The 17,197-nt window shown below is 41.4% G+C and overlaps 1 protein-coding gene across 3 annotated transcripts in view; it reads left to right on the top strand.

Annotated features, from left to right (window-relative positions):
- Positions 1 to 17,197, top strand: part of rell1 (RELT like 1) — a 78,662-nt gene that overhangs the window by 46,525 nt on the left and 14,940 nt on the right. For 2 of the 3 annotated variants that reach the window (XM_041195335.1, XM_041195325.1), the window contains exons 5-7: positions 4,115 to 4,345; positions 11,180 to 11,336; positions 13,252 to 13,297. In XM_041195335.1, the coding sequence (XP_041051269.1) occupies positions 4,115 to 4,345; positions 11,180 to 11,336; positions 13,252 to 13,284 (421 nt within the window). In that variant the 3' untranslated portion in view covers positions 13,285 to 13,297. The remainder of the gene's footprint in view (positions 1 to 4,114; positions 4,346 to 11,179; positions 11,337 to 13,251; positions 13,298 to 17,197) is intronic. The other variant, XM_041195317.1, reaches the window with a different exon arrangement.

Raw genomic sequence — 17,197 nt, 5'->3', positions numbered from 1 at the left:
TGCACACATGCTGGAGGCTTCATTAAGGCTATTTCACACACTCCTGTTATATCTCACATGGCCTTCGGACACATAAACTTTCATTCTCCTTTACATATGTTTCTCTCTTTTTGATATGTAAATCCTATCATTCCATATGAATTTGAAACTGTATCTTCCTCATAATATTAAAAAGTTTGATATTGCCAATATTATCAGTAACCTTTCTGAAAAATAAACATATTCCTTAGCCTTGCTTATCTGGCTAGTTGTAAACAGATTGAGATCCCTTTGAAATCCAGATATCCCTTCATTTATCTAAACATGCCGATTCCCTTCACACCTTACATGCTAAGTCAGCATCCATGTTACTCATGTCAAGCACCTAGCTGCTTTTAATGATTTAAAGCTTGCAGTCTGCTTGACTACAAAATATAATTAAATCACACACAGACCCAACTGTACTTACCCTCATAAACCTACTTCATAATAAACAAGAAAATATGAAAATTATTATACTTTCATGACATCTATTTTTCTTATGCCTGCAGTAAATAGATCTGGCTTGCTCACAATGAGTCAGAGGCTGTCATTTTATAACAACAGTGTGGGTGTGTACACTATGTAGGGGCTAACATCAAGGTTATTAAATTAATGTTTCAATAAAAATTGGTTTTGAATTATGTTACAATCCAGTTAGAGATCAGAAACATTTTGTTTAAAGTAGGCAAAGTTTGAAATCCGGGTTATCCAGCGAGAGAATAAAACCACAAGATTTCAGTTTCAAACAAACAAACAATAAGTTTTACTGTACAAAGTCAGATAAGTAAAACAATTTACAATATTTATCTTATACTCTAACATTCTGAATTAACATGAGGTAAATATGAAGTAACAGTCAAACTGGGATCGAACACACCACACTGCACATTAATGGCAGATGTGACCAAGACAGATCCCACAGATTTCTCAGTAATCCCCCAGATGTCATTTAAAACTGTCCCCCTCATGAGGGATTTTAATTTTCTAAGATTAAACCTCTGAATTCCCTCAAAAGCTGCTCTGACTCACACTGCCTCAACGACTGCTCACCTTCCGATGGTTCATTCTCTCCCTCTGATATTGCGTTCCATGGGATTCACAAAGCTGCACTCCAACCTTTCAATACCAGCACACTTCCAACTCTTTCATAGACCACTAGCTTCACTAAGTGGGCACTGTCCCTGGGTTTTGCCAAACTCCAGTCTCTTGGCTGCACCGAGCTGGAAATGGCTCCCTGTGCTTCTCTGAACCCTAATTGCCTTAAGCACAGAACCAGCAACCTTCTGCCATCTCAGCTCCCCAGGATTTCTCCTGAGCCCTAATTACGATGAATGGCTCCCAGGGCTTCTCTGTGTGACCTGCAAATCACATGAGGACCAAACTGCAACTAACAACCTCTCCCAGCAAACACCCAGATAAATTGAAACCAGAGAATCTTAATAAGCTCCATGATGATGTAGCCTGATATGGTCTATCCTCAAATTGACCTCCAAGCCAATTATCCCCCCTTTTCAATTTCTCCAGCTAAATTAGTCCTCTTGCTGTTTTATGGCTCCATATTCTGACATTATTAAAGAAACATGGGTAACTTCTGAACTGCCATTTTCTTTTAGGTGTTCTGGCAATCTCTAAAGCCCAGTATTTTGATTGCCTTGCCCTTTACAACTTTAATCTTACCTGAACTAAAAACTACCTCTAAAGTATTAACTTAATGCATGAACTAGATATTCATAACACTTATTCAATTGTATTATGGGACTTTTACACTGAATTCAATTCTCAAAGTAATAGCTCTGCATTGCATTGTGGGAAGAATTTTCGGGTCAGCGAGCGGGGGCGGGGCCCACTCGCCGATGCATAAAATGAGGTGCGGTGATGTCGGGCATGCATCAATTAGATTTTCAGTTTGGCGGGCACGCAGCCGAGTCGGCTGCATGCCCGCCAAACTGTCAAGGGCCTATTAAGGTTATTTAAATAGTTATTAAAACAATTAACAGGGCTGCCCATCCAACCTTAAGGTTGTGGGGCAGACAAAGAGCCCAAGCGGCCTTCGCATTTTTCATGGAACCTCATCCACAGGCAGGATGAGGTTTCATGAAGGTTTCATTAATTAAATAAAATTTTTAATCAAAATTCATGAGCATGTCCCAGCTCATGTGACACTGTCACATGAGGGGACATATCTTAAAATATTTCCTTTCCTTGATTTAAATTTTTAAACCTTAACGTAATCTCCCTTAGGCATCTCCATGCCTCAGGGAGATTTCTGCACTCTTTCGCTTGCATGGCCCTGACTCGGGGAATCCTCCCACCTGCACAGGGAGCGCTCAGCGCTTCCGGACACGCATCACGCTGGGCAGGCCTTAATTGGCCCGCCCACGTAAAATGGCGGCACACCCCCGATTGGGGGCACCAATCGGGTTTGTGCCTGCCCCTGTACAATTCCCCCTCCCCAACTGGGGGAGATTTCTGCCCTGTGAAAAGTGTAAATGTAGTGGAATTTGGTAGCATGGTTGGACCCTTTGGTCTGGCTGTGTTGTGCAGGGGAAACTTTGCATCTAAGAACTGTGGAGAGGAATTTGTAATTTGACAGAAAGTGGGGTGGCACTTGGAGTATCAACATTTGAGAGGGGAGGGAAAAAGCATTGGCCTGACAACACTGAGTGGAAGTTTCCCAGGATTCTGGCAGCATTGGTTTGTAAGTCTTTAAGAGATCTCTGTAAACATTATATTTGGTGTTCTTTGGTTTCTGCAAGTGCATCTGTAAGTTCCAGTTTTGCTCTCTTTTCCTTTACTCTCTCCCCAATCTCTCATTATCTGAAAATGCTTGTGCTTGCATACATTTTAAAAATAAAGCTCAAAATAAATGTTACCTGGATAAAACTTTTGAAATTTATCCTGTAGCATGCCTTCAAATATATTTTAAAACAAACAAATAGATTTTGCTGGATCCACGGAAGAGGCACTGGGCTAGCGGAAATGCAGTGGCCACATCTTAGTAGATGGTATAAACTAGGTATGTTCAAACTGCAGAACCTGCTTTCAGTGGTTATTTTTCTGGGCAAACGTATCTAGTCCAAACATTAGGCTTCAAGTAAAATTATTAATGAAGGTATTAAAGGATATAATTACAACAGTTATATTATAACCACTCCGGGCAGTGGGGTTGCAAACTTTGTATTGCAGTGGTTGGGTAGGACTGGTGGCGGTGATAGGGAAAGGTGTAATTACAATATGGGCACTTTTCATTCCAAAAATGGATGTAGGAGTTTCTAATTCAAAAAATTGACAAAATAGATAATACTTTTGCTATAGATAAATGCAGATGTTTGCTACAAGGCGTAATTAGGTACAGGTAAGTGGTGGGTCATGGAGCAGAAAAGTAATCTTGGGAGAATATATTAACATGGATCTTGAGGGTATAAAAATATAAATGAATTCAGAAATTAAATATAAAATATAATTATGATAAGGCACTTTGAATTCTCAGCTATGCCGGTTCCAAGTAGATCTTTCAGAAGGTTCACGTTTGCTACTTTACCCCATCTAGATTGCTTTTACTGATGATTCACTACTTTAAAAATGTGTTGTTTATATTAGTGGTGGGGATTGGGATTCTTTCCAGTGTTGTCTTCAAAAATTTCCAAGTCCGTTATAGCATAGCAGTTGCAGGCTCTCTCCATTCTATCCAAAAAATATCTCATCCCCTGTTTCATAAGAGCACTTCTTACTGCACCATTTTTATTTCCTGAAAGCCATATTAGTGCTGACATAGTGGTTATTTTTGTCCTGAAAGCTAATCCCTCACTTGGAATTCTGTTGAACTGGCCAAACCCATTTCTTATGGACTCTTGCATTTAGAAGACAAGAAAATTTATTTCTATTCCAGAGGTGAAAGGCTAGTGTCTGACCCATAGTCAGACCACTATTTTAAAGACATGTTATTTAAATGCATTTGAAATAATTTGGTTAGAAAACCATTTGTACGAATGTTAAACTGCACAGAAGCTTGTTTGCCAATCATAACATTGTGAATAGTTCTAATATTGTATGTTGACAATTAATTTCCATCCATTTTTTTCTCCCTCTCAAGCCTGACAAGTCCCAATGGTCCTCCTAGTCCTGTTACCCCTGAAAGTCCTGCCAGCCCTGTATCGCCAACTGGAAGTCTAACAGATAATTCTTTTCATGGGCATCATCTGCATACAGTTGGTGGAGTTGCAGGGAAAAGCACTTGCTCACGCTGCAGCCATCGAAAGCCAAAGAGGTCAAAGGACTTCAGAAGGAGTCGAGCTGGAGAGGTCACATTATTTGCTGTGGGAAGGTAAAAGAAATTACCGAAAACTTAAATTATTATATATGCTTTCCACCTAATTTGATCTATAATGTAATGGTGATTCTGTACGATCAAATTACAAGCTGTGCCATCCTATTGTTGTAAAATGACTTAATATTTTATATGTGGAAACTGTCTGGAGAGTTTTAAGTGCAGAGCTGGGTGAAAGTTAAGTGAATCTGCCAAACGGAGTTCCTTGCTAAAGAGAGTGATGGCAGAAAACTGACGAATGGAAATTTGGTGCAGAGGATGAAGGAGATGCTAAGTAAATTAAACCAAGGGGGTAACGGTAAATAAGAAAATATATCAATAATCAGAATAATTAATTAAATGTAAAAAGATACCAACACCAAAGGAATCCAAATTGCATTAGGTAAACTTCTGGTGTACATAAATAATAAATGCAAATAAGGAGGTGCTAAATTAAAAACACTCAGATGAAATTTAATGCAGAGGATTGTGAAGTAATCTGGTGTGAAGAATGAAGAAAAGCAATATAAAATAAATTATACAATTTTAAAGGGGTGCATGAACAGTAGTATGTTAATGCAAATCCTGGAAGGCTGTTCAAAAGAAAATGGGATCTTTGCCTTAATCAACACAGTCTTGGAATAAAAAAGTTATGCTAAGCCTATATGAAGACTGGTTAGGCCTTAGCTGGAGTATAGTGTTAAATTCTGGACACCATACCTTGGGAAGAATGTCAAGGCCTTGAAGGGGTTACACAAGAGATTTATTAGAATAACACCCAGATGAGGGACTTGAGTTATGTGGAAAGATTGGGGAAGCTGGGGTTGTTCTCTTTCAAACAGAGATGATCAAGAGGAGAATTGACGGAGATCCTTAATAAGGAAAAGCTCCTTCCAGTGCCAGGAAAGTCAGTAACCAGAGGACACAAATTTAATGTGATTGGCAAAGAACCCAAGGAACTCTTTTTATTTTTTTGCAGTGAGCTGTTGTGATCTGAAAAGCATTGCCTGAGAAGTTAATGAAACAGATTAGATAGTAACTGCGAATTGGATCAATACTTGGAAAGAAAAATGTTACACAGCTGATAGGCAAAAAGCAGGGGAGTGGGATTAATTTAATAGCTTTACCAAAGAGCAGGCACAGCTGGCTGAATGGCTCCCTTTTATACTTTATTGTTCTGATTCTATATAAAGCTGAAATATTTAACAAGTTCTGGGAATCTCAAATTAATGAAAATTCTAACAACTTGACATCTGGAAAAACATGACCTTTGTTGAAGGATCTCAGCATAGATTCTATAAGGAGAGGTGAAAAGAGAGGGGTGGGAGGAAATGACCTTTAACTAACTTTGAGTGTCTTTAATAGGCATGGCTGACAGAGTGTAGAAGTGAACAGGCTTTCTGCCTCTTGCAGAGTAAATGAGCCTGGTGCCTAGCGATTTGACTTGCCTTGTGTCACTATAACAGTCTGAACCATGCTTTGAGGTTTTTGTGTCCAAACTGTTTTGAGATGACTTTGTGATGCAATAAGCGTGGTTTTGCCTGCCAGTGTTTGATCCACCTCCAGAGGGAAAATATTACATAGCAGTTTATAACCCCCTACTTTTTCATATTGATGAATGCAGAAATTTCATAATTTTGGGTAAATTTATTACCAGGAGAAATATAGGGTAAAAGTTAATTATGATAAGCATTAGGGTGTTATTGTTAAACTGGTTCAGTAAGACCCTTGAGTTAATCACAAAAGCAAAATGCTGTAGGTGCTGGAAATCTGAAGTAAAAATAGAGAATGCTAGAAATACTCAAGTTTGGCAATATATGTGATGAGGGAAACAAAGCTAATGTTTCATTAGATATCTGCTCTTGTAGCCACAGTATTTATGTGGTTGGTCTGGTTAAGATTTTGGCCAGTGGTCACCACTAGGATGTGGGGGGATTCAGTCATGGTAATACCATTGATTACTAAGGGGGAGGGGGGGTGATTAAGTGCTCTGTTGAAGATCCAGGTCATTGCCTGGCATTTGTGCAAAAGAAAGACTTGCATTTTTATAACGTCTTTCGTGACCTTAGGTTGGATCAGAGTAGTTTATAGCTAATTAAGTACTTTTGAAGTATAATCACTGTTGTAATTTAGTAAACACAGCAGCCAATCTGTACACAGCAAGGCCCTACAAACAACAATTCATAATGATTAGATAATCTGTTTTTGTGATGTTGATTGAGGGATAAATATTGATCAGGAGGCTGGGGATAACTCTTCAGCTCTTCTTCAAAATAGTATGATGAGATCTTTTATTCCCACTTTAGAGAGTGGACAGGGCTTCGGTTTAATACCTCATCTGAAAGATGGCACCTCCAACAGCGCAGCACTTCCTCCATAAAACACTGGCGAGTCAGCCTAGGTTCTTGTGCTCAAGTCCTGGAATGCGATTTGAACCCACAACCTTCTGACTTTGTGACGCAGATGCCATTTATCACTTATCAACCCAAACGTGAATGTTGGCCAGGTCTTGCATGCGGGCATGGACCACTTCAGTATCTGAGGAGCCATGAATGCGCAATGTTCAGCGCCAATCGGTGAACATCCCACTTCTAACTTTATGGTGCAGGGAAGGTCATCAATGTTGGGCCTAAGGGACGGGCTTGAAGAATACCTGCTGCTGTATACTGGGGCTAAGATGAATGACCTCTAACCACAATTATTCCTTTATGCTAGGAGGGTTCCCCTAATTTTCATTGACTTCAAGCCCTCAACGTTCACTCTGAACCCCATGAATTCTTTCCATATCAGGTCAAACATGGACAAGGAATCCTGCTGTTGATTGCTAACTACCACATTCCTTCACTCATGTATCAGTGCTCCTCCATGTTGAACACCACTTGGAAGAAGCACTGAGAGTGGCAAGGGCACAGAATGTGCTCTGGTGGGGGAACTTCAATGTCCATCATCAAAAGTGGCTTTTTGCTACTACTACTGACCTAGCTGGCTGAGCCCTGAAAAACGTGTCTGCTAAACAGGACCTGCATCAAGTGCTGCGAGAACCAATAAGAGGGAGAAACCTCCTTGATCTTGATCTCACCAATCTACCTGTCTCAAATGCATTGGTCCATGACTGTGTTGATAGTAGTGATCACCACACACACCATGTGGAAATGAATTCTAGTCTTCACACCCAGAACACCCTTCATCGTGTTGTGTGGCACTGCCATTGCGCTAAATTGGATAGACTCAGAATAGACTCAGCAGCTCAAAATTGGGGATTACATAGCTCCAGAACTCATTCCTGTTTTGGTCCAAATATGGGCAAAAGAACTGCATTCCAGAGGTGAGATGAGAGTGACTGTCCTTGCTATTAAGGCCGGCATTTGACTGAGTGTGGCAACAAGGAATTCTAGTGAAATTGAAGTTAATGGGAATTGGAGAAAACTCTCCGCTGTTGGAGTCAGACTTGATATACAGGCAGATGGATTTTGTTGTTGGAGGCCAATCATCTCAGCACCAGAAAATTGGTGCAGAAGTTCCTCAGGCTAGTCTCCTGGGCCCAAGCATCTTCAGCTGCTTCATCAATGATCTTCCTCCAAAATAAGGTCAGAAGTGGAAATGTTTGCTGACCTCTTGCACAAGGGTGCAATCAGTAGCAGTTGCAACTCCTCAGATACCGAAGCTGTCCATGCCTGCATGCGGGACCTGGGCAATATTCAGACTTGTCTGACAAGTGACAAGTGGCACATGCATACATGACACATAAGTGCCAGGCAATAACCAGAGATACTACAACCATCTTCCCTTGACATTCAATAGCTTGAGCATCACTGAATGCTTGACCAACAGCATCCTGGAGTTGCGATTGACCATAAACTGAACTGAAAATACTGTGGCTACAACAGTGGGTCAGAACATAAGAAATAGGAGCAGGAGTAGACCATTCAGCCCTTCAAGCCTGCCCCACCATTCAATAAGACCATGGCTGATCTGCCCCAGGCCTCAGGCTGGGAGACTGTGGCTACAACAGTCGGTCAGAGGCTGGGAATTCTGTAGTGAGCAACTCCTATCCTGACACCCCCCCTTGCTCCCCAAAACCCCAAAAGGGGATTTCCACTTGCTTGGATGACAAACCAAGATAAGGGCAGCAGGTGCATGGAAACACCACCACCACCTGCAAGTTCTCCAAGTTGCACACCATCCTGACTTGGAACTATATCACCTTTTCTTTATTGTCGCTAGGTCAAAATCCTGGAACTCCCTTCCTAACAGTACTCTACGTGTACCTGGACCACAGCAGAACAAGAAAGCAGCTTACCACCTCCTTCTCAAGGGCAATTAGGGATGGGCAATAAATCTGGCCTTGCCAGTGATTCTCATCTCCCAAGAATGAGAAAAAATTAGTGACTATACTTCAACGGTACTTTATTGACTAAATTGCTTTGAGGTATCCTGTGATTTTAAAGGTCCTATGTAAGAACGTAAGACCATAAGAATTGGGGGAGGAGAATACCATACGGCTCGTCAAGCCTGCTCCACCATTCATTATGATTATAGCTGACCTTGGGCTTCAACTCCACTTTCCTACCCACTCCCCATTTCCCTCAATTCCCTGTGAGACCAGAAATCTGTCGACCTCAGTCTTAGGTACATTCAATGATGGCACATCCACAACCCTCTGGAGTAGAGAATTCCAAAGATTCACAACCCTTTGAGTGAAGACATTTCTCCTCATCTCAGTCCTAAATGACCAGCTTCTTATCCTGAAACTATGCCCCCTGTTCTAGATTCCCCAGCCAGGGGAAATGACCTCTCCGGCTACCCTGTCAAGCCCCTTCATATTCTTGAATGTTTCAATGAGATCACCTCTCATTTTACTAAACTCCAGAGAATTTACCCGACTTACTCAGCATTTCAAAATAATCAATCCTCTCATCCCAGTGACCACTGTAGTGAAGCTTTGCTGTACTGCCTCCAATATAAGTATAAGTATCTTTTTATTTTTCTTTATATTAAATGTGTAAACATTCTATTGCAGCATTAAATTGAGCTCTTAGCACCCAAGTATTTTTCCAGTTTATAAAGTCATCAATGCAATAGCACGTCATGTATCATAGAATGTCAATTAACATAACAAGCAACCCAAAAATGTTCTCCTGGCATGTAAATAGTAAGCGGGTAGTAGGAGGCAGGGTGGGGCTTATTCAAGACAAAGAAGGTGATATATGCTTTGAGGTGCAGGGCAAGGCTAGAATAGTTAGAGTACTTTGTCTTAGTGTTAACTAAAAAAAGAAAATGTGGACAAAGTATCAGTATTAGCGGAGGTAATAGAGGTAATGGATGGAGTGAAAATTGATAAGGCATACTGGAAAGACTTGCTGTGCTTAAGAGTGGATAAGTCACCTGGTCTGGATGGCTTGCATTTCAGGTTGCTAAGGGAAGTGGGAATGGAGATATCTCTCCTAGGTTCAGAAGATGTGCCAGAGGATTAGTAAGTGGCAAATTGTTCAAGAAATGGTGTAAAGATATTCCTAGTAATTACAGACCATACAGTTTAACATAAGTTGTGGGTAAGATTTTTAAAATAGTCATCAGGGAAAAAAATCAATAGGCACATGGAGAGGTTTAAATTCATTAAGGGTAGCCAGCACAGATTTGTGAAAGACAGATCATGCTTGACTAATCTAATTGAATTTTTTGAAGAGGTAACAGAAAAGATCGATGAAGGGAATGCTGTTGATATTGTCCACATGAATTTTTTTAAAAAGTGTTTGACAAAGTATAACACAAAAGGCTGGTTAACAAATTAAGGCTCATGGAATGGGAGGGTTAGTATCAGCTTGGTTAAACATTGGATCTGGTCAGTTCTGGACTTCATACTTTAAGAAGGATGCAAGTGTGTGAGGGAGATTACCAGGATGGTTCCAGGGATGGGGAATTTTAGTTATAAGGCTAGGTTAGAGAAGCTGGGATTGTTCTCCATGGGACAAAGAAGATCGAGGGTGTTTTGATTGAGGCGTGCAACATTATAACAGCTTTAGGTAAGGTTGGCAAAGAGAAGCTCTTCCCATTAGCTGATGATACGAGGGCTAGGGGATGCAAATTTAAGGCTTTGGGCAAGAAATACAAGTTGGATGTGAGGAAGAGCTTTTTTATGCAGCAAGTGGTAGTGACCTGGAACTCGCTGCCCATGAGGATCCAAGAAGAAGCAGAGATGATCACTGCTTTAAAAACAAAATTGCATAGGGACTTGAGGGAAATAAACTTGCAGGGCTATGAGGACAGAGGCGGGGAATGGGACTAACTGGACTGTTCGACAGAGAGCTGGCATGGACTCAATGGACTCAATGGGCTGAATGGCCACCTCCTGCACTGTAATGACTCTGACTCCTTGGGTATGAAAAGGGCTACCAACTGTGAAGAGTATATCAGATTCTCCACGTCTAACCCTGAAGTCTTGGTGTCAGTACCTCGAGGAGCAACTGTTCACCTGTAAGTCGGAACCAATGGTTTTGGTCTTTGCTTTGTGTGGAGTTGTTGGCCTGTGTAGAAGAGAACCATTAGTGAATTACATTAATGCACATTTAATCCTTGTGGGCTTCTGTTGGGTAAAATTAATTTCTTTGCCAGCAAACTGAACACTGTATTACAAGTTGAGTTCTGTATCATGGCAAATTCTCAACCTCAGTCTTCATGACACAGTGCAAAGGGACGCATTGCATTGAGTGTATTTTCATTTGGAGAGTAGTACATTTTTCAAGGAATTAGAAATTGGTGTCTAGATGGAAAGAGGGATTCACTAAGATGTAAATATCAAACTTGTATTTGTACTTGTGTGGGTGACCCAATCCTATTGTTTTATCCTCCTAGGTTTCGTGTTACACATGTTGATCCTAAATCCAATGCCAATGATCAAAAGGTGTTGCTTTCTGCACCTCCAGATGGTGCTAGTATCCAGGCAGATACGTGTGTAAATTCAGACAGCCAGGAAATACCAAACTCACCAGGAAAACTGGACGTAAAAGAGGTAAGTGAAAGGTTGGAGAGCGATTCACTTAAAACAACAAAACTTGGTTGTTTTTTGTCACATAGATAAATAGAAGTATTCCTGAGTTTTCTAAGTATTTTGCTTTTCAGTTATCAGTCATTCTGCAATTTTATTTCCACTGCCGTAAAATCTCCCAACTTTGCTCCATCTCAGCTGTCGAAACCCCTTGTTACCTCTAAATTTGAGTATTCTGGCACTCTGGCTGATCTCCCACATTCTACCCTCTGTAAACTTAAGGTCATCCAAACCCAGCTGCCCATGTCTTAACTCTAACCAAGTCCCATTCCCCTATCACCCTTGTGCTCACTGACCTACATTGGCTCCCATTCAAGTAATGTCTTAATTTTAAAGTTCTCACTCTTGTTTTCAAATCTTTTCAAGGCCTCGCCCCTCCATACCTCTGTAATCTTCTCCTGCCTCAAAACCCTCCGAGATATCTGTGTTCATCTAATTCTGGCCCCTTGAGCATCCCCAATTTTAATTGCTCCACTATTGTTGGCCATGCCTTCAGTTGCTCTTTCTCACCCTACACTTCTCTGCCTCTTTATCTTTCTTTCCTCTTTAAGGCACTCCTTCAAACCTACTTCTTTGACCAAGCTTTTGGTCATCTAACCTAATATCTCCTTAATGTGGTTTCATGTATATTTTGTTCCAAAATGTTCCTGTGAAATGTCTTGGGACGTTCCATTATGTTAAGGTACTATGCAAGTATACGTTGTCTTTGAAAAACTCCCAGGTTTATTGTAGCATAGTATTTGAAGTAATGTGTAACTTTGATAAGAGACTTTTTATTGAAATCATGTAACCTTTTTGTGAACACTTGTTACTGAAAGAGCTGATGTCAATAGTGTCTTACAAGTTTCCTAGGCAGAAGAGTAAACTTGAAACTGGTAGATTTGTGTAGTTGCTTCATAAGTTATATTCATCTGATCAGAATGGAATGGATGTGTTTTAGACATGTATAATATAAGGTCAAATAACATTGGAACTTATGTTGAGAAGGAAGCTGAATTTTACCTGCCTTTGGGATGGGCTCGGAGGCAGGGAGGACCATAAGATGACAAGGAAAGGTAGGGGTGGAGTGTCCTTTCAACTTCATGCTATTTTGCCAGCTATGGGGTAGATGCCAGATGGCCCTCTCGCTGAGAGGACAGTTGTGCCACTTATGTGGCCAATTGAGGGCTTCGTCCTTTCCATCTCTGCTAGCATTTACTAGTGGCAGTCGGGGGGGGGGGTGTGTGTTTTGGTGGGCGTGTGGCGGTGGTAGGAAGGCACCTTGGCTTGTGGGGAGACTGTCCAGTGAGGTCGGGGACCTCCTTTTGGGCACTCTTTGGACCGCAAAGAGCCCCAACACAGCAACAGCTGTGCCTGCCCTCACCAACCCTACCTCCTCCTCGCTGGGGCCTGCCTGACTGGCCCCGGCCCCCCAGGGTCCACTTACCTAGTTGGAAAGGTGGCGTCCTTTCAGGGTCTCCTTCTCTTCCAGGTGCAGTCTCAGCATGGCCACCATTCCTGATGCTGCTGCCGGGACTACTGAGCTGCTGGCCTTTCAATTGGCCTGCAGTTCCTAGGGTTGGAAACCCCAAAGGTTAATCACTTAGTTGCCTGACCTCCATAAAATGCGGCTCCAGGTTCTGGAGATGGCCGAGATATGGTCACCCTTGGCCAGTTGTGAGGACAAAATTCCAGCCAATGTTTCAAAGCTGTGACCTTTCATCAGACTTTCTGCCTTGGTGGCTGGTTGTACTGACGATTGCCTATATACTTCTAAGCCATTTGTTAGAGAAGATATTTTACATTTTAGATGTATTCTGCTTGGATATCCTGCTTAATTAATCCTTGTGTTTTCAGAAGTATGTTCACTTTTAATATTTCTGAATTTTTTTGTTTTCAGGAAACATTGCAGGAAACAAAAGATATGCAGTGAGTTTTGTATTTGGGTAAGGTATTTTCTGATACTTTTAGAAATTTGAAAGTTAGTGCATTATGGCGTGCCTTTCATTGTCCTCATTCTTTTGATTAGTTTATCTTCCATGTATAATAGAATAAACACATTACCTTGAAGAGATGTACCCACTTATGTGTTTAGTCTCTAGATTCTTTAGAGTTGCATAACTACATATACTGCGATTACTGCAACTTGGATTTATATAGCATGTCTCATGTAAAAGTGCCCCAAGGCACTTCACAAATGGGTGTGATGAAAATAGATGCCAAACCAAGACAAAAAAGATTAGGAGAGGTAACTAAACATTAGATCAAATAGCTAGATTTTGAGATTTTTTAAGAGTGAATGTGGGGCTGATGAGAATTGTTGATATTGATTGGTTTGTTGCAAGTAAAGGTGTTGAAGTTAGAGGTGAAAAAGTGAGTTAAGTAGATCAACAACAGCATCAGCAGATGTTTTGACGGATGGATAGCCATAAGTAAGGGCAAATTTTTTCCATGAGCATTTAGCGAGAAAAGTAGAATTTGAGGCAATGCGTGAGAGTGAGTGGTTGATAAAGAGTCAAAGATTGCCTGATCAGTAATGGCGATCTCTAGATTCATTTGAGGCCATAAGAGATGACAAAGTTGAGGTGATCTCCAAGATTATGGTATGACAATCAGGAAAGCCTTGCAGAGAAGGGATTCAGTTGAGTTGTAGGTTGAAATTTGCTGAAGTTGAAGGGCCACTTCCCCTAACCTCTACATGAAGAGAAATAGGAGGAATCTTGGTGGAGAAGTTGACATGGGTATTGAGGATGATGAATGATGAGGATTTTTAAAAAAGAGATCAGAGATGATAGAATAAAGTGCTAAAAGACGAGCATGTTAGTTGTTAGGGAGGAGGGGCCAGTGGGAGGCCTGATGATGATAGTCTTGACAGTTTTGATAGGATGGTGAGAAACTTTATTATGGGATGGGGGTAAGTGGCGTGTGGGTGAGGGGGCAGTGAGATAGTTATCTGAAGTAGAGGAGGGGGCATTTTATGTTGCTCCTCTAGGAGAATTGGATGCAGGTTTTATGGGCTGAATGAACAGTTTAAAGGGAATAGTAGAGGGGAACTGCAGACTCATTTAATTGAGACTAGTAATGTAAGAAATAGCAGCAGGTGTAGACCATAAGGCCCTTTAAGCCCACTGCACCATTCAGTATGATCATGGCTGATCGTCTACGTCAACTCCAATTTCCTGCTTACTAGTTTACTCTTACACTCTATTTGGCCCTTTCCATCATGGCCAGAATTTTTTTGCTGAGCAGGCAGGCGTGTGCCCGACACGCTCGAGCATAAAATAGCATGTGATGATGTCGGGCGAGCGTCCCAACGTTATTACGCACTTGCACGATATTTCAGTCAGCAGGCACGTGCTAAACTTGGAAGCGCGCCCGCCGACAATTAAGAGGGCTATTAAGCCCATTAATGGCGCAATTAACCAGGATTTTTCGCTACCCGTTCATTACAGTTGGCAGGTGGGCGAATTGGCCAGGTGGCCTTTGCATTTTTCAGGAAACCTCATCCAAGGGTGGGGTGAGGTTTCCGTTATTAAATTAAAAAATAAAAATCTATGCACAGAATTTTTATGTCTATGCTCAGATGACTGCTTGTGTTGCATGGACATTTTTTGCCGGATTTAAAAAGCTTTATTTGATATTTTTGAAGTCTTCAACTCCCTGAAACTGCTCTCTGCCTTCAGTGAGCTTTCTATGAGTGCTCCTCTGCGCTGACTTCAGCGCACGCCCTCCTCCCACCCCTAACCCAGGCAGCGCTGATCATTTTGGCACACGCTTCACGCTGGCTGGCTGTTAATTAGCCAGCCAGTATGAAATTGCAGTCGGGGACTGATTGTGGTCGGCGATCTGTTCCCTGGCCACTCCGGGCCCACTGCTCATGCCCGCGTGCCAATCCAAAAAATCATTTCCCATGTTTTTGATCAACTTTTGCACATTTCTAAAACTCTCCCAATCCTCAGATTTAGTGCTATTCTTCACAACATTATAAGATTCTTCTTTAATCTAGTACAACTGTAACTTCCCTAATAAGTCACAGATTATCTTTCTTGCTGAATTTTTGTTTTTAATGGATTGTATTTTTGTTGAAAATTTTGAATCCTTTCTTTAAATATTTACCACCGCAACCTTATAATCTATTTATCCAATCTTGAGCCGGCTCCCCCCTCATATCTATGTCATTGACTTTTACGTTTAAGATTCTTGTTTTTGTCCCAAGTACACTGCCAAACTTAATATGAAATTTAACTGCATTGTGATCACTTTTCCCCAAAGGATCTTTTAGTGTGAGATTACTAATTAACCCTGTCTTATTAAATCAAAAATAGCTTTATTCACAGTTGGTTTCACAATGTATTACTCTTAGGAAACTTGTCAAAATAATCTACAAATTCATCTTACAGACTAACTTTGCCAATTTGATTTGTCTCATCTATTATTAAAGTTCCCTACTATTATTGCATTGCCTCTGTTATAAACTCCAATTATTTATTGATAAGTGTCTTGTTTAATAATATAACTCCTGTTAGGAGGCCTATAATCTATTTCCACCTATGTTACTCCTGATCTGCACTCATACTGATTCTACTTCCTGATTTTCTGAGCCAAGGTCTTCTCTTACTACCGTTCTTAGGTCATCTCTTATTATCAGGACTAGTTCTTTGTTTCTTTTCTGCCAGTCTTTGTGAAACGTTACGAATCCTGGGTATATTTATTTCCCTACCTCCTTCAACTTGCAACCAGGGGCAGAAATTTTCCCCTATCAGGGGGGTTGTGCGGGGGTGGGCGCAAACCCGATTGGCACCCCCAGCCAGGGCTGCGCCGCCATTTTATGTGGGCGGGCCAATTAAGGCCCGCCCAGTGTGATGCTCACCCAGAAGTGCTGAGCGCTCCCTGTGCGGTTGGGGTTGGGGGGGGTGGTGTTGCCTAAGTCAGGAGTGCATTCTTTCACGTGCAGCGCAGAGGTGCCTCAGGGAGATCAAAGGTTTTAAAATTTAAATGAAGATAAAAACTTTTAAAACATGTCCCCTCATGTGACATTGCCAGATGAGCTGGGATATATCGAAGAATTAATATAAAACTTTTTATTAGATTTTAAAACACTTCATGAAACCTCATCCCGTCTGTGGATGAGGTTTCATGAAAAATGCAAAGGCCGCCTCGGCTCTTCGCCTGCCCCACAACCTTAAGGTTGGATGGGCAGCTCATTTAATTGAGTTATTTAGGTTTTAAATGGCCTTAATAGGCCTTTGACAGTTTGGCGGGCATGCAGCTGAGTCAGCTGCACGCCCATGAACTGAAAATCTAAACAACATGCGCTGATGTCGGGACACCTGCCTGGCGTTACCACGTGAAATTTTACCTGACAGTGAGCGGGCCCTGCTCGCCGACGGGAAAATGCTGCCCCATATCTCTGTAATGGTGATTAACTCAAACCCATTTATCTCTATTTGTGCCACTAGTTTGTCTAGCTTGTTACAAATCGATTGTGCATTCAGATCAAGAACTTTAAATTTCACTTTTTACCACTATTCTTTGCATGGACCTTAGTGCATCAGCGAATATTACCATTAAATGCTCTGTCACCCCGCTCCCATTCTGCTTGTCTTTACACTCCATTGTTCTATCACCTTGACTTTTCTGTTTAGTTTTCTAAATTTCCTTTTACCTGACCCCTCCCTACCTCTCTCTTTTAGTTCAAAGTCCTAGCCACAGTCCAGTTATACATTCACCAAGATGTTGATCCTTGTCCTCTTTAGGTGGTGCCCATCCCAACAAAGTATATCTCCTTCATTCTCCAGTACTACTGTCAATGCTCCATAGATTGGGACCCCTTTTTTTTCTGCCCA

The sequence above is a fragment of the Carcharodon carcharias genome, chromosome 1 (genome assembly GCF_017639515.1).
Source record: "Carcharodon carcharias isolate sCarCar2 chromosome 1, sCarCar2.pri, whole genome shotgun sequence".
In the NCBI taxonomy this organism is placed as follows: Eukaryota; Metazoa; Chordata; class Chondrichthyes; order Lamniformes; family Lamnidae; genus Carcharodon; species Carcharodon carcharias.
This window is presented reverse-complemented; position numbering and strand designations above follow the sequence as displayed.